The following is a 26,998-nucleotide window of genomic DNA, read 5'->3' on the forward strand; positions in this document are numbered from 1 at the left end:
AATGTGCAGTGTATGTTTACTGAAAGGGAGGCCCAAATCTGTACCTCAGTTTCCTTTCTACTAGCCCAACTGCACAATGAAATCAGACTCCCTAAGGATGGGCCTGTGCTTTACTATTGTTTCAGAAGTTCACCAGCCAGGATTGAAAACTGCCTAGACCGAGCTATGTCATAGAAGCTGGCTGATCCTCAGTATGACTGCTGAGAGCTTAAATGCACACCAGAGGCTTTAGAGTTTGCACAGTACTCCTATCAGATCTAACCCCACAACAGCTGTCTAAGGCAGGCAGGGTGGGTGCCATCGTTTCCCAGATGAATAATGAAGCCGTGGGGAAAATTAGCTATCTTGGAGCAGCCAATCCTCCAACCAGACTCAGCTCTCTGACTCCGTATCCAGAGCCTCTTGTGCTACACGGCAGTTCCTGCCCTCAGCAGTGATGTGTGAATGTGTGCACCTAATGACTATTCAGGTAAATTCATTGTCAGCCCTGAGATTTTGGACACTGGAAACATGAACATTTTACATGCTGAATTACTTTAAACTTATTATGGGAGAAGAGGTAGGTAAGATTTGAAGCCAGGGAGCCTTGGCAACCCTTCTTTAGAGGGAGTTTAAATTCATCCCAAACCAGTTCCTGGGGCATTTTGCATCTGACTCTTGGGCTAGACATGGGTGACAAATGGTTCCAAACACATGCTAGAATGCTCATATCAGCAAACGAAGGATCTCCCTTTGGGATAACTAGATCTGTAGTGCCATTTTGCTTGTGTGAATATCCAGGCAACTGGCTCTCTCTCTCTCTTTTTTTTTTTTTTTTATCAATAATCAGAGAAAAGCACTTGAGCACACATTTCAGTGACTTTGGGTCAGTGGATTTTAAGGTGAATCAACAATACCCTTACCCCCTCCCAACTCCAGATGGACATATAATCATAGCTTCATAAATGTGACCACAAAAGATTAGATGAAGGCACGGGGCAAGGAGGCTGGAGTCTCTGGTGTGGGTGTTTTGTAAGACACCCCCAGCAGGGGCCAGAAGTCTGTTTGCTCTGCCTGCTTGGCCCAGCTGCCAGCTCTGATGATTCACTCTGCCAATTGGATATTACCTAGTGATTTTTATGGAGTTAAATCTAAAGGAAATTTGAGGAGGAGATCGCTTCCTCTATTTTAATTAGACTTCTGAGACTGTTTGCTTCAAATGCAACTGCACCACCACACATCTGTAACAGACTGGCTGCTGGAACAGCAATAAGGCACCATGAATTTTAACTATCTGGAGAGGGTTATTTGAATAGCCAGGTCATGATAGCTGCCGCCTGAGCCTGTGTGTGAGCACAGGCGCGCAAACACGCATACACACGCACACACACATGGTGTACCTCATACAGATGTTTGAACAGTCCCTGGGGAACACACATTTTCTGTTGTAATAAAGGAAAACACAGTCCTCAGCTGTAACCTAGGAGACATGGGATCCCATCAGAATTGGAATCTTTAACCGCATCTTGGCTGCTTGCAGGACCGGCCCAGGAGGGGTTTTTCTAGCGCAGGCTTCACGTTGCCTTGTAGTTCCCGGTGGCAGCCGCTGCCGAGGAGACAGCTGCCTGCTGTTCGCTCACACATAAATCCCTGGGGAGAAATAAGAGCTAAGTGGTTGTTACAAAGGGGTGATGGGTTTGACTCCCATAGCTAGTCACAGAAACATTCCTGCCTCTTCCAGACCACACTTTCTCATCCCGAGACACCTTTCTGCCCCTAATCTCTGTGCATGTTTTGGAATCACAGGGCTGGAAGTAGACTCCGGGGGCCACCTACCTGTTTCCCCACTTCTTGTCACTTCCTCATCCAAGCAGGCCCAACCCAGGAGAGCTGTCCATCCCTGTTACCCCTTGGGAAGGGCATAAATATTGTTATCTCCATTTAATAATGTGGTGCTAGAGCAAGGTAGAGAATATTTGTTCCAGGAGAAATGACAGCGGTTTTCAGCCTAGTGACTTGGAGGTGATTTAAACCCCCTCATCTGGATTTGTTTAACACACTTCAGTTTTATTATTCGGTTTTCATACAGGAAGTTAATGAATAACGCAATCTGGCTCTGCAACTATACAACCAAACAAGGCACCCTGGCTGGGAAGCTCACTCTCAGGACAAGTGGACCTTGATTTACACAATAGCAGCACTCCTGGGAAATTGTCTATAAATCAGAATTTTGAAATAAAAGAGCCTTTAGAGAAATATAAGGCATATAGTACGTCAGTCTGTTTTTAATTTTTTTTTTAATTTTTTTTTTTTTTTTTTTTAGCAAAGCCAAGAGCCATCTTGGAACATGAATAATTTTCCCCTAACAGATTTTTAAAATAAATTTGTTGAGTTAGAGTATTCCTCAATAAAACTCTGTATTAAGCATGGCTCACAGGGCTGGTGTGGCCCTTGTAGGAGGTGTTGCCTGGGAGTTGAGTGAATCCTGGAATGTTTGGGCTGGGAGACCTGGGCAGAGGGACCCACCTTCACCCTTCCCAGATGAATAACTGGAGCATACCAGTGCTCTGGGACACAAAGGAACAAAAGAATTCACAGTTGTAACTCACCCTGAGGGCCCAATTCCAGCCCAGTCTTGTCACCGCCTCCCTTTTGGCAAATTACTTCTTGAATCTGGGCTTCTTTCTTTTAGGAGAGGTGTAGTCCGAGAGGTGTAGTCCGAGCTCCAATTTACCTATCAGGAATAGAGGGAGAGAGAGTTCAGTTTTTTTAGTCCTTTAGAGAAATGGACTATCTCACATGTGAAGAGAATTTCTAAAGTCACTGGTCATATTCTGCCCCCGAACCATCTTCAGAATATGATGATTGGACCGGATCAGGTGGATTTTATGGAAGGAAGCCCACTCTTTGCTACTTGGGGCAACTGGCTAGCCAATGGGGTAGAAGACAGTGCAGATAATTAGGTAGTTTGCTTTGAAGCTCCCATGTTTCCTATTATCAAGCATAATAGGGGACTGTTTTGATTTATTCTTTCTATTAACATATTATTAATATTAATTCCCATTGTATTTACCCCCTGCATTTTAATCTGACTAGGCGGTGAGAGGGGGCAGAGAGATGGATGAATTAATCTGGATTCACCTTGGACTCTTTGGTACTCAAGAATTGTTCTCTTTCAGCACCAAACATCACTTATAGGGTAATATTATCATTTACTTTTTTCTAATTATTTCCAGATACAGTCTTGTAAATGCTCAGAACACCTCTGTGAGGTCTTTAAGATTGGAAAGGGGCTTGTTTTCAGAGCCAAGTAGGCTGGGTTTGAATCCTGGTCAAAAATAATCTATATGATCTCGGGTAATTTACTTTTTTGAACCTCAGTTTCTTCATCTGTAAAATCACTTAATAGCAATAACCCTGCAGGATTCTTGTGAGGATTAATTTACAAAAATGGAATATGCAGAGTCTGGTGTCTGGTACTTGGTGGGCTCTCTCCCTTCTACTCTGGGTGCTCTCATTTTATTTTTACCAAATCAGGGGAAACTGAGGCACAGAGCACTAAAGTAACTTTCCCAAGGCAAAACCAAGTACCAGAACCTCAGATTCTGGTTCTGAAACCTGTGGTCTTTTGTTGTCCAGGTATTGTCAGAATTGGAGTAATTTAGGCTGATATATGGTCCATCCAACAAACTGGCATGTCAGACCCACCCTGGCTCTTCCCTGGCTGCTATCTTTCAGGTGGGATTTCTGCAGTCTATCAGGGCACTTCCTGCACAGATCCAGAGTCTACCAGGAAGTAAACAAGGAAGCTGACATTTATTGAGTGCCGACATACTCTGTGCCTTTACATAAATTATCAGACACAAGAAGCCTGCAAGACTGGAATTATTGAGACTATTTTACAGAGGAGGAAATTAAGATTCAGGGGTTTTAAGTAGCAGGTTGTTCATTCACACAGAGATTGTGAAAGCAGTGGAAATAAGAGTCAACCCAGGCCCCTGGACTCTAGACAGGGGCCCTCATGCCAATTCCACTTCCCCCTGTACAGCAACCACTCAGGGGTCTTGCCTCCCCTTGGATTTTAGCCTATGAGTCTCGATAAGCCTTGGGCTGTCTTTTCTTTACTGGCCAAAATGAGGAGCTATAATTTTCCTAATTAACTAGTCTATATCTCTGATCAACACCAGGGAGCAGTGTCACATGGCTGGCAAAAGAAAGATGTCTCATAGCCCCCGTCCTTCCTCCCTAAATCCATACCCAGACAACTGAGCCACCACAGATAGACAAGGGTCCATTGGGCTAATAAAGGCATTTGGAAAAGAAGCTTACACGCTTTCCTTAGTAACCCGTTGCTGTGTTTAATAACCCATCCTGTCTAAGAATGCTTCCCTACTTCTAGCCTAAGCCCTAGTCCATCAGGCTGAGCCCATTCCTTTTGGTTTGTTCCTCAGTGGAGATGGTGAACAGCTGGTCCTCAGGCTCTTTCATAATCTTCCCGAGGAAGCCCATAAGCATGTGTTCACCTTGGAGATTGAAGGCTTCTCTTGTTTTCTGTACAAGAGGACTTTACTGCCAGACAACGCAGAGACACAGAACAGCTCTTAGAACAGAAAAGGTGTGCAGCATCTCTGAGCTGTCACTGATTTCTTTGCAGAATGGGCTCTGATTTTGTGGGTCTCATGGGAAGGAACAATAAGACATATAGCATCATTGTGTTTAGAACTGGAAGGATTTTCAAACACAGTCTGAATGGGTCTCATTTTATAGCTGAAACTCATCCTACAGGGCCCACACTTAAGCTGCATGGATGGGGAAGTGGAGTCTAGAATTCCTCCAGAACTCTCTCCACCTAAGGATTTCCTTCTGGGTGTGCTATAGGCCAAAACTATGAAGCAGAGGTGAGGATTATTTTATTTTCTTCACTGGATCCTTGCCTCCAGGCTGGGAGATCCTTATGCCTTTTGCAGATTAATATTTAAAACCAGGGAAACTAAACATGTAATCTTTTTAAGAACAGCACTGTGGATATGTGGCTAAGGTATAAATTGACATTCTTCCAAACACCAATCACTTCCCATCTGGCATAGCCAGGCAAGGTCAACCCATTTCACAGATAGAGAGACTGAAGCACTCTTGCTCTCCTAAAGGCAACAACCATACGTGATTTTCCTCTGGCTGTGGCTCTTGGTTCTGGCGGCTATTGCAGGCTGGTCAGAAACCCGAAAATCTCCTCCCATCTCTCCATGTGCTCTTCCTGGTGGGAAAGAACAACCAGATGGAGGCTGCTTTTCTTCCCACGAGGGTGCTACGGCGGGTGCTGGGCGGCCAACGCTTTGTAAGCTGAAGGACTTCCGTGTTGGCAAACCTGCTTGTGCTCAGCAGACAAGCCTATAAATCTTGCTGAAAACAAATGCTTTAACTAGAGGAGGAAAGTTTAAAAGGCCCTGTGGGCATATTCTAATCACTGCTCACTAATATCAGCTGGCTCAGATTTAGACTGTGGTTGTTCCCAGCGGAGGGGGTCTGGGTAGGCACCGTGTAAAATGCCGCTAGCTGTAATTAACTCTGACCTCCACAGCCTGCCTGCTCATTCACTCTTAATATTAGCTTTGACTCCCAGAATGAGCGTTCAGTGTTTGTTGTTAGGATGTGTTCTTTGAAATTCTTCTTTAGCAGTCCTTCGTCAGCTCCTATTCTAACCTCAAACACGCATGGAGCCAAGGTAATCAGATAGTATCAAATGAAATCAATAATTAGGTAGATTTTGCAGTTTTGGAAAATTCCACCTATCTCAATACCGTTAATAATCCATACATTTACAGCTCACGCTTTACAATGTGCAAAGTGCTTTCATTTACTTACTTGTTCCTCAAGACAGCCCTGTCAGGTGGGCAAGGCTGATATTACAGTCATCTCGCAGATGAGAAAGAGTACAGGTGAGAGAGGAGATGTGGCTTGTTTGGCATCGCCTGTGCAATTAGGGGCCAAGCCCTGGACATTTATGTCTTTTGACCTCAACACTGTTTCTTAAATACCTGATTCAGAGTGGACCATAGAGATAGACTGTAATGATGAAGGTTGGGGTGAGGGGGAATGAGTTTGTATCTTTACCTCCTGCCAGTCCAGGCCATGAGTATTCAGCAATTTCTTTCTTCTGCCTCCCGGCAACAAAGGGGCATTAGAGATAAAGTAAGCATAGGCTTGTGATACATGGCATATTGTGGACAATGAGAGTAATGAGGACAACCCGCCTGATGTGTTAAAAACTGAATGTTTGTGTTTGTGTGTATTTTATTGGTTAGAAGACCATACATTTGAAAAATGTTTTGAGAACCTGCTACGTGCCAGGCTCTGTTTTAGCCATTCAGACATGGTTTCTCTACTCATGAAGTTACATTGGAGTTGGAGAAAACAAGCAGGAATAAACAAGCAAATGAAAAAAGCAATGCTATGCAGGGTATGTGGTAAAGTGACCAGATGGCTACATTAAGTTGTGTGGTCAAGGAAGACCCTTTTGAGCTAAGAGCTGAATGTCAGGAGCCATTCACGTGGGAGATGAAGACGAGTGTGAGGACAAAGAAGAGAAAGAGGAAGAGGAGGAAAAAGAAGAGGAGGAGGAGGTTTCAGGCAGGACATTTGACCAGTGAAAAGCTTTATGTTGAAAATGAGCTTGACGTACAGTCATGTGTTACTTAATGACTGGGATTCATTCTGAGAGATCTGTTGTTAGGAGATTCTGTCATGTGAACACCACAGATTGTACTTACTCAAACCTAGATGGTGTAGCCTGCTACTACACATTTAGGCTGTGTGGTAGAACCTATTGCTTCTATGTTACAAACCTGTACAGTATGTGACTGTACTGAACACTGTAGGCAGTTGTAACACCATGGTATTTGTGTATCTAAGCATATCTAAACATAGAAAAGGTACAGTAAAAATATGGTATTATAATTTTATGGGTCCACCATTGTCTACACAGCCTGTCATTGACCAAAGTCTTTATTCAGCATATGACTATAATTGAGGCACGGAAAGAAATCAGTGCGCTGGAGCTGAATGAAAGAGTATGTGTGACTTGGGGTTGGAGACAGTGGTGAGGATCAAACTGGAATATATTTTATAAGTCAGAGTAGAGGTTTGGGTTTTTCTTCTGAATCCATTAGGAAACCACTGGAAGGCTTTACACTGAGGACTGATGATTTACATTTTAAAAAGATTACTCTGACTGCCTTGTGCCAGTTTAGGAAGGCAAGGGATGGAGGTAGCAGTGGAGATAGTGAGAAGTACAGGAACTCCATACATGATTTGGAGGCCTAGAAGGACTGGTTGAAGACTTAGAAGTGGGGTGAAGGACAGACTGGAACCAAAGGTGACTCCTAGGTAGATGGAGACCCTACTAACTGCCACGCGAATGAGTGGAAGCATGGATGAAGGCATAGCAAAGGGTTCTGCGTGGCCACATGAAGCTTATATATGCGTTACACAGTAGGCCTCCATATCTGAGGGTTCCAGAGCCACAGGTTCTGCATCCACAGATTCAACCAATCATGGGTTGAAAATATTTTTAGAAACTAACAATACAATAAAAATAATACAAATTTTTAAACAATATAGTATAACAATGATTGACACAGCACTTATGTTGTGTTGGGTATTATAAGTAACCTAGAGAAGAATTAAAGTATACAGAAGGGTGTGCGTAGGTTACACGTACATACTATATTTTATATCAGAGACTTGAGCACCTGAGAGTTTTGGTATCCGAGGGGCTTCTGGAGCCAATCCCTTGAGAATGTTGAGGGGTGACTGTATATTCAGGTGGTGATGTCAAAGAGGCAATTGGATAGCATGAGTTTGGAATTTAGAAGAGTGGCTAGTGATAGAGATTTGGGATTTATCAGGCTATAGGTAGTATTGAAAACCATGAGGCTGAATGGATGACCTGGGCAGAGAGTGTGGAGAAGGAAGAAACACAAGTCTGGGGTCCAGGGGTCAGTGCCCAGCAGGAAGCAGAGTGGCAAGGCTGTGGTCTGAGGGCTGGCATGTGCCAATGTATTTCCTTCTCCCTGTTGTCTGAGGTATCTGTGCTCCTAACCACAGTTGGCCATTTCACACCTGGGGGTCATTGATCACAAGAGATCTAAGTGAGAAATTGATTTATCAGTGAAAACTCATTGCCATCTCTGGGGCGAAATCATATGGATAATCTAAAAGTCAGCAGAATTGCTGGTCAGTCGACAGGTAACTTTCTGAACATTTATCAATATGCTAAGCAATATAGCTTCATTTTGAAAGGACAGTGGCTTCACACACACACACACACACACACACACACACACACACACACACAAAATATTGCCTGTGTGTACAGTTGGCTAAGTGGGCAGTCTTTAGCAAACAGTTGCTGTTTACACATAAATGCACACATTGATCTCCTGCATACAGTTGCAGCCATCATTCATAAAGCCTGCTTTCCTCTCTGCCTGTGGTCAGCCTGAAACCTTTCCTCCAATGCAAGTTCCCTTATCTTCACCTCTAGAAATCCTGGAGTCTCTTCAGTCTCCTGGGTTTGAGCTGGACTTGATTGCTAAACTCCATGCTCAATGTGTTTCCTGGACTCCACGTTTGCAGCGATCACCACTTAAATCTACCAGACCTGAACTGAAGAACATTTAGGTCACAGGTCCAAGTAGACTTTGCTCCTAATCCTGATGGAAGCCCTGGTCTGTGCTTTAGAGCTGGGTATGCCAGCTCAGCTGACACCTTTCAGTGGGAGACCAGGATTTAAGGTGGCCACATGTAGGAAATTCAAGAACTAAGTAGTCCTGGAAATTTTTCAGAAAGCTTAGTGTCTTGCATTTCTGCTTTTTCTTTTTTTTTTCTCAGAGGCACTAAAAGTGCCTTCTACTCCTTTTCCTATTCAGTCCTGAATGAGAGGAATTGTTATTCTCATTTTATGGGGGAGAAAGTTCCTAACACAGAATCTTGCTTGAGGTCACAGAGTTAGCAAGGAGTGTCAGTGGGACTCCAGCCACCAGACTACTTCTCCATATTCTGGGGTGGGATGGTGCCACCTTCTGCAGAAACTGAATTGATCTCAATAAATTCGTAAGTAGCATATCCATCAGGATCATAATCTGGTCTCTAGACCTTAAGTTTCTGCCCCCCATTGACTGTTACGAAGGCCCTATCCAATGCACAGATCCTGGGGAATTTGAATAAGGGATCACTGGGATACCATGCGGTGGGGGTGGGGTGGTAAAAAAGAGTGGAAGCTGCATTGAGTAATAATAAAGTTCAGTACTGTTTGTGTTTGGCCCCAGATATATAAGTCTGCTTCCATAACTTTTGCCAGTTCTACCTAGTCTTATACCCTATGCAACAGAAAAGCAGACTAAACCACAAATGCATGCCTACTAGTTTATCAAGCTGGCTTTCTGTATGGGTGCATGAATACTAATAGCACTAATGATAACTATTGTTTAAAAAATAACAGTGATGGTCGCAAAGCCAAAGAAAATTCCTCAAGTTGAATTTTTGGGACTGTAGAAATAAACAGTCTAATGCAGCATTGAATAAATATGAGAAGTGTCACAATGGTGAGACATAGAGGTGAATCCCTGAACGCTCCCCTTCATCTTTAAGAAGTCAGCCCTCAGCCCACTGAAGAGGCTGGCTTCAGATGATGGCTCATCAGGGTGGGGTGCTTTGGGGTGGGAGATAGTTGTTTTTAAGGGTTAGGATCAAATTTAAAAGCACCACCATTTACCTTGGTTGCTAAGCCTCCCTGAGTCCGAGGTGAGGAATTCTGATTGGCAGAATCTGTAGGAATTTAGACAAGGGGAGCAGCACGGAAAAACGGGAAGCTTAGGATGGGGACCCTGGCTGCAAAGCAAGTCAGTGCTTCAATAAGCCCGAATCTGCTGAGAATACATTTTACGAACATGCAGCTAAGTTGGCTGCCTTTGTTTGGGGGTTTGTTAAGCATTATCTAAAGAATGCCATGGTTCAGCCTGCTCGGTGTGAAGCCTAATTCTTCCCCTTTCTGGAGCCACGGCCTGGTGTGTTCAATTTTTCTCTCTCCGTAGGGCTGCAGGCTCTCTGGTACTCCAGCCAAAAAAACACTCATATTTTAGCAAGCTTAGTCCCAGTCTGGTTGCCAGGCAGTAAAACGAGCACTTGCCCGCCCCAGGGAGAGGGGGACCACGAGATGGAAAAGGGTCATGTAAACGACTCTCTCAAGCCCTCCCCCAAAAATCCCCACTTGAGAATCTTTGGGGCAGTTGATATGTTTATTGATGTGGAGAGACACTGCCATATAAGCCCAAATGGTGGTCATTTGTTGGAACTAATAATACAAATTATTTTTATTATTATCGAGTCACTAATAGCAGGATAAGTTTGCCCTATGCCATTTCTGCAGTCCTAGATATACTCAAATGAATAATGTTGTTCTGGACAGGCAGCATCAGCCCCATTTAACTGAAGGGGAAACTGAGGCATAAGGAAGCTGAGCTTCCCAGACAGACAGCACAGAGCCAAGCATCAGCACCAGCCTTCTCTCTCAAGGGCAGATGGCATTGTAGATGGAATTAATGCCAGTTTCTCTCTTGGATCTTCTCTCAAGTTCCCTTGTGGTAGGGAAAATTAACACAATGAATTTCAGTCCTGGAAATGCCTAACTCTGAGCGTTATTGTAAAGAGGGTGCTGAGCTGGGCACTCTGGTGCTTCTTCCAAGGTCATCTGGAGCAGGAAACAAACTTGAGGCCTGTGCTTGCTGACCGCAGAGGCAGTTATTGGGGACGAGGCCTCTTCCCACTGGATGAAGTCTCCACCCGCTTATTTCTCACAACCACAGGAGCCCCTGCAAAGGATAACAGACTTCAGCCTTCATTGGACAGGTTTTGTAAGTTTGCAATCCAAAGTGAAAAGGCTCCTAATTCTATTCTGGAACTCATTGATGAGGGAAAATGTATTGAATGCTCACAGGCTATATACAGCTGGTGGTAGAAGTTTAACTTTAAATTTTGGACTCCTCCAAAATTCCAGAAAGTGTCCCCATGAACAGAGAGAAGCCTACCTTCTTTGATGCAGAGTAGCTCTTTCCTGGTGCCCTCCTGGGCTGAGGTTCCCTCAGGATGTTGTATAATAAGTCTGAACCTCAGCCCATGGCCCTTGCGGGGTCCTGCCCTATACCTTCTCTCAGCCTTCTGGGACCTCAGCAGCACTGGGTGCAGGGTTAATGCTCCAATTCCACTCTGTCAGCCTCTTTGAGTGGCTTCCTGGCAGGTGAGTTTTCTCTGGGTGAGAAGCAGGCTTTTGTTGTGCTGTGCCTGAGGCCTTGCAGTCCCCTGGAGCAGAGGGTGTGCTGAATTTCAGTCCTGACATCTCCTATACAACTGCCACTCAAACTAGGAGGTAGGCCAGAAAAAGGTGGTTGTGGGCTGTCCCCGGGATTTATGGAGCAAGTGAGGTTCAGAAAGACTGCAGGTGAAGAGGGAGGATGGGGAAGAGAGAAGAGAGAATGCAGCAGGCAGGAAGGAAAAAAAAAAACCTGTGGCAGCAAAAATCCAGTGTTTGATTAGGAACTTGGCAGCAGGTACTCAGTGCCAAGTAGTGAGAGAATGTGAGAAAGAGGTTACTCCAAAAGAAAGAGGAAAGCTGTCAAAGAGGGAGCTTAGATTCTGGAAACTCTTCATTTTTTCCTGGAGTAGCTGCTGAGCTACGGGAGCACGTCCCAGACACAGCTCTTGATTTTCAATGTACAAAGATGAGTAAGTCATAGCCATGCGCTAGATGTTGATAGCAAGATGTCTTCATGACAGTTTGAGTTTGTGAGGTCATGGACCTCTGTGAGAATATGAAGTAAACTGGGACAGGACGTCAAGGTGGTTATGAGCAGGAGCTCTGGAGTCAAGTGGCCTGAGTTTGAATTCTGGCTCTGCCACTTATTAGCTTTGTGACCTTGGCCAAGTTAATAAATCTCTTGGTACCTCCATTTCCTCATTTTTAAATAGAGGTTAAAAACAATTTATATCTCCTATCCAAGGATTAAATTAGCTGATATGTGTTAAGCTCTTAGAATAGAAACTAGCACACAGTATTAGCTGTTACAACTATAGTTATTCTCAAAAGTTCACATAAAAACACATAAAGCCATATAATTTCTGGGTGTCCATAGACTTCCCTGATGCTCAACCATAGAGTCCCCTGGGTAAGAACTCCACTTTATTTCTTCATTTATGTGACCCAGCAAAATGAAAGAAGCTTGATTCTTTTTGCCCCAAATGACATCAGATCCCCACCTTCCTTTCTCTGCTATTTTAGCAGCAGGCATTTTAGGTGCTGTGTGGAGCTGTAGGAGTTGAGGCTGGAGTACACTCAGCAGAAGGATCAGACCTGCCTGTGGCCAGCACTGACAGAGCAGGGGATTCCAGGAATCTGAAGCCCAGAGAGGGCTGGTAGAGTAAAGGCGGACTTGGGTTTTCCTGGCAGTCAGGTGCTTTGCACAATTTATATGGCACAGTGACAACCCAGGATAAATTTGTCTCTGACACTAACATACATTTGCCCAAGGAGAGAGGGAGTGTCAAATGAGGGAAGACCCAGTGAGTGATATTGGAATACTCTGTGACCCCTCAACAGTCTCCCAGATTCCTGCACAGCCCTGGAATGCCCCTTCCCAAGGGGGGGATTTGGCAGAGATGTCTTCTGGAAGCTGGCGCTCCTGGTAGTGAGCCCTGGCGGAGAGTGGGGAGGTGGGCCGATGCCAAGACAACTTCATCGAGTGGACATGCCACCCACAGAGCCTTTCTGACCCCCACCTTCTATGACCAGTGTCTTCCTACTCTGGCTCGCCCTGCATTTGCAGTTCCACCAGCCCAGTAAACTTGCTGTACCCTCCTTACCTGCATCTTTCACCAACAAACCCACGCAAATCCATTTCTCGGGCACTCACCATTCCTGTGGCAAACAGTCAAGTGGAAGTCCCCAGAGCTGTTGTACTCTTGCACCCTGCATGTAGCTTCTACCGCTCAATTGTTCCTTGTCTTGAAGCTGCTAATAATTATTGACACAATTGTGGCATGCCTTGCATTTGGCTGATGATGGACTTCAGAGCCCAAATCTTGGGCTCAGGTAAGTTCCTCCCTTTACCTCTCTGTATCTCTTTACTGTTCAAAGCCCTGTTTCCCCTCCTGTAAGGTGGAGTTATCAGCAATAATGATAACAATGTCCAGTTACATGTACAGAATTCCTATGCACCTCATAAAGTATGTTCACATGCATTATCTTACTAATGCTATCCTCCTTCTTAACTTCCTAATTGTATGCTTTTTTCCCCCAACTCCTCTCTTCAGGTCTGAGTTTATTTCTTCCAAGAAAGAATAACATCGGCCACACTTAATTTTTTTTTTTTTTTTTGGCTTTTCTTTACAAACACTGCATCATGTAGTATAGCACTGTCTAACGTGACTTTAGTGGCCCAGTCAGGACAGGGTGATTATAATCTCAATCTTTGAGTATTATGTTCACCCTGGTTTGGAGCATATGGTTGTAGGGCCACTGGCTGTTCATTCTCCTGAGGTTGGAAATGAGAATTGCTATCAATCATCAGAGTTGCATGTGCAGATTCTTTCTGGGACTTACAGCTACATGTTTCTGCCTGAGCTTTACCAAAGATAGGAAGGGTGAGGGTGGAGAGGCGGCTGCCTCAGCTGGAATCATTTTATATTTAAAGAACTCTTCATCCTCAGGGGTCTGTTTTTAAAATCCCAGCAGGCTCTCAGTATCAGACAAGGAGGAGCTTGTCTCAGCATTCAAGACCTCTCTATCAATCAATTGACTGGTCAATGAGCAGGAAAAGGTAGAGAACCTTTGCCAAAATATGCGGTGATCCAGGAGTTGAAGTTTGGCAGGAACAATCAGAAAATGTATTCTCAGGATTGTAGCCAGGGATGATGTACTCTGAAGGGGCACACTTGATTTTTCCTTTCTTCTTTACATCTTGGCCCCTCCCCCTCTTCTTCCTGCCAGCCTCTCGGGTGTGTGCATCCCATCACTCACACTCCAGCTTCCCTTTGTGAAAACTCAGCGACATTCCCAAACACAGTTGTGGCCGTCTCCTTGCCTAGCCCCAGTCTGCTCTCATTCTCTGAGTTGGCTGGTGTTCAAACTCACAGGGAGGAAGACAAACACACACACACACACACACACACACACACACACCCCAGCGCCATAAAAGCTCTAGAAACCAGAGGCATGAGAGCACAGTCCTCCCAGTTGTCGTTCCTGTGTGCTGCACATTTTCATCCCTATACTTTTTTCTCCCCTTGCATCTGCCTCGTCCCCTCCACCAGCCCCCTTCCAGTCCCAAGAGTGATTCAGCAGCTCTTCTTCCCTGGAGAAGGATTACTTCTTGTTTGATGAATTGATTTGCTATAGAAATAAGGAAGTGGGCTTTGCCAAGGAACTGGATATGATGGGGGGCAACAGAGTGTAATTGAGGGGAACCCAGTAGGGACATATGGGAAGGAAGGGTCTATGAATATTGGGAGATGACTAGAAGTTACGTGGAAGTATGTAAACCTCTGTCACCCCAGTCGGATTTAGTGTGATAGCCTTTGGTATTTTTACTGGGATGTTTCCCACAAATGCTAATGAGCAGTTGCAGTGGGCTCTCCAACAAAGCCCAGACTGCTGCTTATTGGGGAGTGTTGTTCACAGTTGCTAATGAATAACTGCCATTAATGTATTAATCAGCAAAGTCAAACAAGTGACTCGAGGGACCCAGAAGCAAATTGCTTGCCTGATAGAGGCTCCAGCCTAGGACTCGGGGCTGTCGGGTGCTGTGAAATTGGGAAGAGTTGAGTTCTGTGCACTTCAGGGGCAATTTCAGATGTCAGTCTGGCTGTGTTTGATCAATGGGAAGCCTCATTTATTGGAAACCATAGGGTTCCTTTCATCATTAACTCCAGAGCTCCTATGAACCTATGAATCCTATATTTAAATTAAAAATTAAAATAAGACCAAAAAAATTTACTCTGGCAAAATGAAATCATGCTAGAACTCATATTCCCTCAAACAGGTAAGAAAATGGGAATTACTACCAATTATTGAGCACCTACTATGTGTCAGTCACTGGGCCTTATTGTATTTAATCCTCTCAACTACTTTATGAGGTAAGTGTTATTATTTCCATTTTACAGATGGGGAAACTGAGTGAGGCTCAGAGAGGTTAAGTAGCTCAGGGTTGCCTGTGAATGGGTTCCCACCAGTGTTTCACCTCTAGGGGAATTTCATGTTTTACCTTCATGGCGCGTTACATCCGTGACCGCCATGGCAACGATGCCATAAAGTTTCAAGGGACATAGCAGCCCTGAGGCTGAGGCTGGAGACTGCATCCCACAGCTCTTTATGAGGGTGGTGGCCATCCATCAGTCCCACTGCCACTTCTGATTTCTGCAGTAAATACTCACTCCTGGAGGCCAGTGCTGGGAAGGTGGATTAGCTAAGGGCTGTTTGGCCATTCCTTAGCTCTCAGAATCAGCACTAAGTCCTTGCTTCTATGCCCCAAAACCGAAACCCCAAATTAGTTCAATTCAATCCAATCTAAATCAATCTGACCAACATTTATTAAGTACCTACTGTATGCTAAGTAGTATACTATGTTCTGAGGGTGCAAAAATGAATGGGTTCCTCTAGAGACACAAAGTAGTGAGGGTGGCAAATATAAACCAATATTTATAAATATTATAACATAAACCAGGGTAGATGTGTAAAATATTCCTTGAACACAAACATTAAAGTGCAAATACATACGTGTGTAGAGGTATTGGCAATGGATGGGGGTGGCCAAGGAAGGCCATAGTTGGACCTGAAAGGTAGAAAAGAGAGAAAAAGTCATTCCAGAAACCCAGGCAGGTGTGCACTGCCCAGGACCCAGGACAGATGCATTACAGTCAAGCTAGGATGAGATTATATGTGCACTTAACCTCTGCATACCCAATTTCCTAATCTGTAAAGTGGGGATGACAATTATGTTTGACTCAAAGGGTGGCTGTGAGGAATGAATGATGTAGTCTAGCAGCTTGAGGAACGTCTTGGGTATGTAAGGGTTGGTGAGCACGATGATGGCCACATCTCTTGTCTCCACTGGGCACTACTTGTGGCAGCTCCTCATGGTCCTCTATGCCCTCCCAAGGGTGCCTCATTTGTAGTTGGCCTTCATTAAATGTCCTCTTGCACCGTCATCTTGAACTCTCACCTAAATTTTGTATTGTCACTTAGTTTTTTTCATGTAAATGCTTTCCACCTCCAACTAGATATTAGACTTATCTTGGTAAGGACAATATATGTTTTTGTGATACACATAGCATGGGGGAACTTGATACAGTGGATGCTTCATAAATATTTGTTTATTACAAATAAGATAGTATATAATGAAGTGCTGAAATGTGTTTGGTGGAGGGTGGAGGGAAAGAGTCATATCTAAGGAGACAAAATAATATTTAAGTGGTCAATATACAAGATCCCAGATGGGAAGGTGAGGTCTCAATTGACAAGCTCCAAGAGGTTCCTAGTTGGTTCACCTGACTTTCTTGACAGTTTGTTTTCTCCTTTGAGTTGCCTGTGTGAATTGGCTGTGTGAATGGGCTTTGTATGGATGCAGATTGTGTGTCTTGGGACTTGCTGTTAGGAGGTGCCTACTGAGGGATATTGGGTTGCTTGAGAAGATGGCCAAGTGAGCCCCCTTCTGCAGACCGCACATGCTAGTCACTTCTTGGAAGGGCTTGGGGTATGATTTCCAAGTCATGACAGGTCATTCACTGACTATGCTGGCATCAGATATTCCTTCTCCAAGTGGTTGCTCAGAAAGAGTTCTCTGTCAGCCAGACACAACACATCTGCCCTTGCCCAAAGAGCAGTTCAAGGAATTGCTCTGGAGACATCTCAGTAGTGCTCTTGCCTGAGCCAGGAGAGCACTTAGAGCTCCTCCCTGTTCATGTCTCCAGCTGGGTTGGTGCAAATTCAAACCATGAATGCTTCTTCTGGGACAGATGGGAATGTGGAGGCAATGCACAGCCTCCTACTTCCCTTTCATGCTGCCAGGGATGTGCTTATTAATGCCTCTGTGGTCCGTGGGAGAATGTTCATGGTGATCTAAGTCCTTACTTCCTCCCAGCTATCTATGTTGTCTGGGGACTTCTCCAGGCTGCATTCTAGGCTGAGGGCCTTGTTAGCCACAGGTTTACCCCCACTAAACCACACCATCAATAACTATCGCTCATAGACATTATGCATAGACATTATGCAGACCCCTAGCAAACCACCCTGACTGCTCTGGGTACTCTGGAGCTGCTGGGTTTCAGCACTCGCCAGGTAATGAAACACAGCCAGCTGACTTCAGTTCATCCTCTTCCTTCCACGCTTTCCTGACATCATCTCTCCCTGCCCCCAAAGCCCTGGTCCTCCCAAATCGCCACTATGGTCATTGTTCTGTGTTGATAGAGGGGTGCACACTCTCTGGCCTGGAATGTGCACTTGTTTGGACCCAGTGGAGGTGGAAACAGACTGAGGGGGAAGAGGCAGGGAAGGAAGCAATGAGGGTCTCTTCCACCACTTGGTTGCCACCCTTACTTTGCCCTGCTTTCAATGAGTGAATGAGGGTGGTTGATGCTTCAGCCACCAGTGTAACCAGATCTCTGTGGGCTCTTAAGAAATGGAGCTCTTTTCAGCAGCAAATGTTTGCAATTAACTTTAACATATGGTGGAATTTGTTTTTGTGTTCGTAAAGTATGATAGGCAGTGAGGATTTGGCAGGGAATGCATCCAGCTTGTCAAGCCCTGGGCCTGGCTGGTGGGAGGGATCTTTCTTCTCAGTTTGGAGGACCAAGCCCCTTGGTGGGCAGTGTGGTCCTAGATGAATTAGCTGGGGCCCTGAGCCCTTCCTCTGGTTGATAGGTGCAGCAAACCACCATGGCACACGTTTACTTTTGTAACAAACCTGCACATCCTGCACATGTACCCCGAAACTTAAAAAAATATATATTAAAAAAAAGAAAGAAAATGTCCTCTATCTGTGCTGTCCAACATGATAGCCATGAGCCAAGTTTATATGCTCCTGGAGAAAAAGTACTGAGATGCCTTAAAGTAAGGCAAAAGTGGGAAAGTGAAGACTTTGGTGCATTCTTATAGACAGTCTTATTCTGCCCCCAGCTACCTGGCATGGCTCTGTCCTCTCCAGCAACCTAAATCCTTCCCAGCCCTCAAGAGTCAGCTCTTCTGGCTTCCTCTGGCTTGGCACATCCTCCTCCTGCCAGGTATTTCTACCTGCCCAGCAGCAAGGGAAGAGTGTGTCTCTCTTCCTTTTATGATGGGGATCAGCATCCTCTAGCCTTGGTGACTGTTGCTTCTCGGTCTTGGCCACTGCCCAAGACCTGTGCTCTTGGTCCACCGCACCCTCAATTGCAGGGATGTCCTGCAGGATCCATGTACTTCGATTAGCTATAGGAATAGGAATCACAGATCAGCTCTGTGGCCAGATCCCAGGTGAACTATATGAGTTTAGTAGGTTTTGGGCTGCAACTAACACAAAACTAAATGAACAGAGGCTTAAACCAATAGGAGAACTATTTTTACTAAACCTGAAGTCTGGAGGTATGTGATACTGTGTTGGTTTGGCAGTTCAACAATGTCATTAGGGATCCAGCCTCTCTCTATCTTTGGGATGTTGGTAGCATTGTCCAGCTTGCTACCTAATACCTGCATGATGGCTTCTCATCCTCACAGGACAGGGTCCAAAGTATGAAGGAAAGAGCTGGGACCAGGGGGTTCTTCATTGTTTACTTCTTACTCACAGAGCAAAAAAATTCTTTCTTAGCAGATTTGCCCTTATTTCTCTTTGGCCATAACAGGACCACATGTCTTCCCCAAGGCTAGCCTTGGTAAAGGGGAAAGAGATGGGTTGGCCTAGCTAGGATAAATGAGGACTCATCCCTGGGGTGGGAAATATTGCTACCTAATAAAATCAGGGTTCTCTTTGCAGGCTAGAAAATGGTGATTGGGAGGGAAATGGCTGGCTGTTGGGAAGGTAGCCAGCAGTATCTGTTGTGGTGAGGCTCCACTGTTGGAAGAGGAAATTGTCACTGGGTTGTTTGAAACCATCAGAAAAGGAGAAGTCATTCCTGAGAAATGAAAGGCATTGGGATACGGGATCCCAGTGGTCCCTACTTTTCCAGGATTCTTTCCCATCTGTCCTGTGTGCTGGTCCTAACAGAATATTCTTCCCATAGTGTTCTTTGTTCAAGTTATCCCTATGCTCAAAAATGTGTTAAGACTCCCCATTTCCTATAAAATAGAGACTGAAGTCAGCACTCAAGGCCCTCTTCCATCCCACTCAAACCAACCTCAGATCTGGCAGGAAATAAGAATTTTCTAAAACATCTTGATACTCTCCTCTGCCAAAGAGGTATCAGTAAACCTGGTTCATTTTCTAACTGTTTGACACACCTTGAGTGGCTTTTGGCCTCTACACCCTTGCTCACTCTAGGGTCTCCACTTGGCTTGTCTGAACATATAACTTGGCCTGCTCAGATTCTTAATGTTTAAGGTTCCCATTTAAGTTATCATTTCCCTGGAGAATACTTCCTTGCTTGCCCCCACAGGAGTTTCCTGAGTCTCCAAATTTCTCTAGCCCTTGTTTTCAGTGTACCCACATGAGACACAGAATTGGACAGGCATAGATGATTTTATGGGGGGTATGAGTCTTGAGCTGACTCTTGAGGGCTTGGAAGGATTTCGGTTGGTGGAGAGGACAGAGCCATGCCAGGTAGCTGGGGGCAGAATAAGACTGTCTATAAGAATGCACCAAAGTCTTCACTTTCCCACTTTTGCCTTACTTTAAGGCATCTCAGTACTTTTTCTAGAGGAGCATATAAACTTGGCTCATGGCTACCATGTTGGACAGCACAGATAGAGGACATTTTCTTTCTTTTTTTTAAATATTTTTTTTTAAGTTTTGGGGTGCACGTGCAGGATGTGCAGGTTTGTTACATAAGTAAACGTGTGCCATGCTGGTTTGCTGCACCTATCAACCTATCACCCAGGTATTAAGCCCAGCATTCATTAGCTCTTTTCCCTAATGCTCTCCCTCACCAACTCTCCCCGCACAGGCCCCAGTAAGTGTTGTTCCCCTCCCTGTGTCCATGTGTTCTCCTTGTTTGGCTCCCACTTATAAGTGAGAACATGTGGTGCTTGGTTTTCTGTTCCTGCATCAGTTTGCTGAGAATAATGGCTTCCAGCTTCATCCATGTCCCTGCAAAGGACATGATCTCATTCCTTTTTATGGCTGCATTGTATTCCATGGTGTATATGTACCACAGTTTTTTAATCCAATCTACCATTGATGGGCATTGGGTTGATTCCATGTCTTTGCTATTGTGAATAGTTCTGCAATGAACATAGGCATGCATGTATCTTTATAATAGAATGATTTATATTCCTTTGTGTATATACCCAGTAATGGGATTGCTGGGTCAAATGGTATTTCTGGTTCTAAGTCTTTGAGGAATTGCCACACTGTCTTCCACAATGGTTGAGCTAAGACATTTTCATCATCACAGGAAGTTCTACTGGAGAGGGTTGATCTAAAGGGTCACCAGGGGAGATGTCTAGTGTGGTTGAAATTCTGGTATCTTTTGGTGCAGGGGCAGTTCCTGCATTTATTCTATTAGTTTGCTGAACTCTTATCCGCAATGTCTATTATGAGGATGGAAATGCAGGCTCTGCGCAAACAAACCTTAGGGAAGCTGATTCTCGGCAGGATATTCTAAGCAGCCCTGCTCTCTGCACTGGGAGAGATAACACCCTCTGGAGGTAGTCTCCAAATTGAGAGTCTAAGCTCGTTATCTCACCCTCTTTTGTCCCAGAGCCTCCAAGGGACTGAAATGTTCTTGGTGAGGTGATGGGAGTAAGTGGTGAAACAGGAAATCCATCTCTGGGTAGCACTTGGCGAGCCTTTGGAGGCTTAGCCAGGGATGAGGTAATGAGTCTAGACTCTAGAAGAGGCCACATACTATTGGAGATTTCTCTCTGTCCTATTCCTTGGCTTTGGTTCCAGTGTATAGAAAGTATAGCTCTGCTTTTGAGGATTTTTATGTTGCCTGTCATATGGTCTTTGCAATGACTTTCAACAATTTTCATAACAATGTGAAGCACATGTAGACAGCTAAAGCCTGACTATCTGGATAACTGTGTACTATTTTACAAACTGCTTTTAGAAATATCTCCTTATTTGCTGCTGATGACTGGTGCATGGGTGTCACTAAGCCCATTTTACAGTTGAAGAAATTCAGGCTCAGAGAGGTTAATTACCTTGACTAAGGTCACACAGCTAATAAGTGGTAGAGTGGGGCCTCGAATCCAGACCTTTCAGTGCTCTTTCTGCTATATCATAGCTGCCCTTAAATACTAGAAAAAGGTATTTTAAACATACCTCCACCTTACTTACTATGTGTACATATTGGCATTAGATGTGGGAATATTTACTAGTGATCTTGGTAACAACATCTCTCAATGCCATTCCTAAGGCCTCAACATTATGCATGTGGTTTGAGGTACAGGGCTTAGTTTATCCAGTCAGTGTGCTCACTCCTGAGCCATCTGCTTCACCATTCATGATCTTGGCCTTAACACTGGCCCCAAAACATCAAGAGAAGAGTAAATATGTGGCATAGCAAAATTATATTACACAGTCAAATATGAATGCTTTGGTTTATGCAATATTTTGGCTTAAACTTGGCTTCCCTCATTATTAGATCAAATAATCCAGAGTGGTCCAGACTTTAGGCTCTTTCCAATATGAGTTTCTGAGAATTCTGCCTAGAGCATCTAGGAGTCTTTACTTGCTCTAAGTTAAGGCTGACACTCACTCCACAAGTGCCCTAGTTCCCCTCTGATCTCCCTCTCATTTACTTGTGGAATGTCACTCCAGTACTCCTCCCCAACTTCCCTCCTACATCCTGAAGATTTCTCTAGTACAAAATTATTCTTATCAGCAAACATTCTGTAATTACTCTCATTAAAAACAATCTTTTGACCCTAGATCCCCCTCTGTCTGTCACTCAATTTCTCTGTGTTGTTTAGTAAAACTCTTTGAAAGAGATGTTTACTCTGGGTCACCATGTCCTCTCATTCCACTGAGGCTTTCTTCCTAGACATGTCCTCCTCACTGACCTCCCCAGTACTGAATTCCACTGCCAGTGCTCAGTCATCATCTCACTTGATCTGTCAGTAACCTTCAGTGGGTTTCATTACTCCCGTTCCCTTGAAATATTCGCTTGAGTTGGTTTCCACTTCACTTTCCTGTTTTCTTCCTGGTCTCTTCCTCTCAGTCTCTGTCATCTCTTACCTGGGGTATTTCAATAGCCTTCTCACTGGCTTCCTTCCTTCTGTTCTTATCCTCCCCACAAGTATCTCTCAACACAGCAGTGATAGTGATTCCATTAAAACTTCATCCTAGGTATAGGATGAAAGAATTGAAAACAGGCATTCAGATAACTACATATGCACACATGTTCATAGCAGCACTATTCACGACAAAAGGTGGAAACAGCACAAATGTGCATGAATGGATGATTGGATAAACAAAACGTGGTCTATCATACAATGGAATATTATTTAGCCATAAAAATGGAGTATTGACACATGCTACTGAACACATGTACCTCGATATATGCTACTGAATGCAATGAACCTGGAAAACATTATGCTAAGTGAAAGAAGGTAGACACAAAGGGCCACATATTATATGATTATATGTATATAAAATATCCAGATCAGGTATATCAGTAGAGACAGAACTCAGATTGGTGGTGGCCCACATTTGATGACAGGGAAAATGGTGGGAAACTGCCTAATGGGAAAAGGGTTTTATTTGGAAATGATGGAAATGTTTTGGAACTAGATAGAGGTGGTAGTTGTAATACATTGTGAATGTACTGAATATCATAGAATTGTTCCCTTTGAAATCTATGAATTTCTCCTCAATAAATAAAGGAAAGAAGGAAGGAAGGAAAAGAGAAAGAGAGAGAGAGAGAAAGAGAGAGAGAAAGAGAGAGAGAGAGAGAAAGAGTGAGAGAAAGAAAGAGAGAGAGAGAGAGAAAGCAAGCAAGCAAGCAAGCAAGCCGGGCACAGTGGCTCACGCCTGTAATCCCAGCACTTTGGGAGGCTGAGGCAGGCGGATCATGAGGTCAGGAGATCGAGACCATTCTGGCTAACACGGTGAAACCCTGCCTCTATTAAAAATACAAAAAATTAGCTGGGCGTGGTGGCGGGTACCTGTAGTCCCAGCTACTCAGGAGGCTGAGGCAGGAGAATGGCGTGAACCCGGGAGGCGGAGCTGGCAGTGAGCCGAGATCCCGCCACTGCACTCCAGCCTGGGGAACAGAGTGAGACTCTGTCTCAAAAAAAAAAAAAAAAAAAAAAAAAAACAAAAAAGAAAGAAAGAGAAAGAAAATTAGTTCATCCAGCATGTTGCTTCTTTGCAAAATGCCCTCCCCTGGTTTCCAGAGGAAAAGTTGAACTCCTCCGTGTGATTTACAAGGCCTCTCTGACCTATCTAGCCTTTCCCTTGTAAATTCTCTAATCTCAGCTCTTACCTCTCTTTCCTTTGCCCCATCTTTGCCCCAGCCACACTGGACTCTACTATTTGTCCAAAGTGCTGGTCCTACTTCTACCTCAGGGCTTCTGCTCTTGCTGTTTTCTCTGCCTAGAATGTTCTTCCCACAGATATTGGTAAGGCTCATTCCTTATCAGCTCCTTCAGATGTTTGCTCTAACGTCAGTTATCCAGGGAAAATTATAACTCCTCCAGACCTGGCACTTCTCATCCTCCTTTACTCCTTCATTTTCATCCATTGCACTCATCTGACATTTAGTTGGTACCAATTTGTTTTCTATCAAATGTAAACTCCAAGGTCAAGGATTTTCCCCTAGTGTGTTTACTGTTATATTCCTAGAACCTGCAGTAGTACCTCAATATTAGCAGCTAGAATCATAGGCACCCAATAAATATTTGTTGTATATATGAATAAAACCCCTCCCTTAAATAACCAATCATTTAGGTTCCCTGATTACCTTTTTCACTATTTACTAATTATAAGGATCCTTGTGTCTCTTTGCGGGAGGTGCTATGAAAGTCATATTTCTCCCAGTTGTGCCTATAAATTAGTTGGTCATGAACTTTAAGTTGTTTTCTGGTTGGTGAAGCTGTGTTGTGGGTTTTGTCTACCCCTTTTCCTCTGCCCATCTCATGCAGTTTGGGAAAGAAATATTTTTCTTCATGGAGTTAAGGTACTGACCTGTTCTTGGAGGAATTCAGCCCATGACTGAAGTCTAAATAGCACTACATTTCAATGACAATAGCAATGACTAGGTTCTCTTCCAGGGTAGCTCTCATTGGTACAGTGCAATGGAGGTTGATGCCAGTGTGTATGGCTCCCTGTTCACAGTGGAAAGACGTGCAGGGCTCAGGGAGGCACTCGCTTTTGAGAGCCAGAGAAGTCTCTTCTTCCTGGATGTCTGGGGCAGTATCTACAAGCCTTTTGAAAGGGAACTCCACAAGAGCTCCTCTGCCTCTTCCTTTGCCAAAAGGCAAAAGGCTCCCTGCCCTTGTGCCTGGCTCTAGGTAATCTGCCAGTCACTGAATGATAGAGGCAGGTGTTTCTCTTGGAACCAGTAAGAGAAGCCTCTGGCCTTATCTTTTGACTTGGAAGAACAGGTCTGCAACTTCCTATTTTTGCAATTGTAACTTGGAACCTGAAGGTCCAAGCAGGGAAGGGGTGGACCCCTGGGGCTCCTTTTCCATTTTTTCTTTTTGTTTTTTTTTTTTTTTTGAGACAGAGTCGCTCACTGTCGCCCAGGCTGGAGTGCAATGGCACGATCTCGGCTCACTGCAAGCTCCACCTCCTGGGTTCCCGCCATTCTCCTGCCTCAGCCTCCTGAGTAGCTGGAACTACAGGTGCCCGCCACCATGCCCGGCTAATTTTTTTGCATTTTTAGTAGAGACAGGGTTTCACCATATTAGCCAGGATGGTCTTGATCTCCTGGCCTCGTGATCTGCCTGCCTCGGCCTCCCAAAGTGCTGGGATTACAGGTGTGAGCCACCGCGCCCGGCCTTCCTTTTTTATTTCGAGGCAGGGTATTGTTCTGTCTCCCAAGCTGGAGTAGAGTGGCTTAAACATGGCTCACTGCAGCCTCGACCTCCTGGGCTCAAGTAATCCTCCCCTAATTTTTAAATTTTTTTTATTGAGACAGGGTCTCCCCAAGTTGCCCAGGCTGGTCTCAAACTCTTGGGCTAAAGCGATCCTCCTGCTTCTGCCTCCTAAAGTGCTGGGATTATAGGCATGAGCCACCGCACTAGGCCTCCTTTTCCTATATCAGCATTCCCTTTAGTTTCACCTTATAAGATCTGAGAGTGCACTGCCGCAGCAAAATGCAGACATCCCTCAAAGGTCGTGCTCTCTTGAAGACTTCTTCTGGTTGAGGACACCCTAACTTGTCATTATTTATTTCCATGGTTGGGAGGGGCTGTTATAAAAAATTCCTCCCCAAACTTCTGGCTGTAGCATGCTGTGTGGATTTCTAGTCTAAGGCAGCATGTATGTGTGTGTGTGTGCGAGCATATGCATGCTTTATGCATGTCTGTACACATAACTAGTCACTGTGATTTTAAACCAAGAATCCTGTTTCACAGGGATTTTTGTGGTTCTTTAGCTACTCATGTCTGTCCCTCTTCTTTAATCCTCTGAATGGAGCTGGATATGGGGAGCAGAGCCATATGAAAGGCATCCAAGATGAAAATTATATTGCAGACTTGCACATGAGTTTTGTGGTTGGGGTGCTGGTGGGGGCTGTGTGCAGGCTTCCACCATTCCTCCTGGTTTTTTTTATTTTTACCCAGTCCCTCCTTGCTTGTTTCAGCGTAAGTCACAAAGTTAATTGATGCTCTCCTGGGTTAGACTCATCCTGGGTTGTTGATCTCATTCTGGATTTTCTTTCAAGTATTGGAAGGGAAACTCTTGCCTTTCCTTTCTAGGTAAAATATTTCAATATAATTGATAACCTTCTTCATTCAGCACTACCATATCAGGAGCTTGTGTTGATAATGGTGGTAGTATTACCTTGTAGTCACACAGAGCTTTTAATTTGCAAAATACCATCCTACCATTTGATGAGGACAACCCCAAAGCTAAGTTAGGCAGTGATATAATGGCAGACTTTATTTAAATCCTGGCACCCCCAAATACTAGCTGTGTAAAATTGAGCAAATTACTTAAACCTTCATAAGTCTTTGTTTTCTTATCTGGAAAATGGGAATGAAATAGATTGCTAAATCACAGATGAGGGGCATGATCTGATTTAGGTAGTAGGATAACCCTGAGTGTTGTGCTGAAGATCAGCATAGCAGGTGACAAGAGGAAGCAAGTGGTCCATTGAGGAAGTTGTGGAGGTAACCCAGGGAAGATATGGTGGAGGCAGGACTATAGTGGGAGCTGTGAGATAATGCAAAATGACTGTCCTGGCTATTCTTTGAAGGTGGAGCAGAAATTGCTTGTTGGCAGATTGGATATGAGATGTGGAGGATAAAGAAGTCAAAAGTGAGTCCATGATGTTTGTCTTGAGCAACAGGTAAGATATAGGTGCCATCCATCAATGGAAATGGAGAGGTTGTGGTTGGAGCAGATTGGAGCCAGGGTGAGGTGGGTGGGAAAAGATCAGGAATTTTATTTTGGTTTTGTTAAGTTTGAGACTGTGATTAGAAATCCAAGTGAAGATGTTGAGTAGGTAGTTGGGTATACAAGTTAGATTCAAAAGAGCAAGCTGGGGTGGAGATAGAAATGTCAAAATCATTTAGCAAATGTATGATATTTAAAGTAATGGGACTGGATAAGATCCCTAAGGGGAGTGAGCATAGATAAAGAAGAGAACTAAACATTTCATGATCAGGGAGATGAGG

The 26,998-nt window shown here is 44.4% G+C and overlaps 1 protein-coding gene across 5 annotated transcripts in view; it reads left to right on the forward strand.

Moving 5' to 3' along the window:
- LMX1A (LIM homeobox transcription factor 1 alpha) overlaps positions 1–26,998 on the forward strand; it is a 130,917-nt gene that overhangs the window by 42,544 nt on the left and 61,375 nt on the right. The window contains exons 1-2 of one of the 5 annotated variants that reach the window (XM_063795729.1): positions 215–469; positions 3,076–3,178. The exons of 2 other annotated variants lie outside the window; for them this stretch is intronic. Coding sequence is in view for 1 of the 3 variants with exons in the window: in XM_016931419.3 (XP_016786908.1) it covers positions 26,648–26,670 (23 nt within the window). In the remaining 2 variants the exon portion in view is untranslated. Of the gene's footprint in view, positions 1–214; positions 470–3,075; positions 3,179–26,577; positions 26,671–26,998 lie in introns of those variants that run through there. 2 more of the 5 variants (XM_063795726.1, XM_016931419.3) reach the window with 2 other exon arrangements.

Source organism: Pan troglodytes, chromosome 1 (assembly GCF_028858775.2).
Source record: "Pan troglodytes isolate AG18354 chromosome 1, NHGRI_mPanTro3-v2.0_pri, whole genome shotgun sequence".
Classification (NCBI taxonomy): Eukaryota; Metazoa; Chordata; class Mammalia; order Primates; family Hominidae; genus Pan; species Pan troglodytes.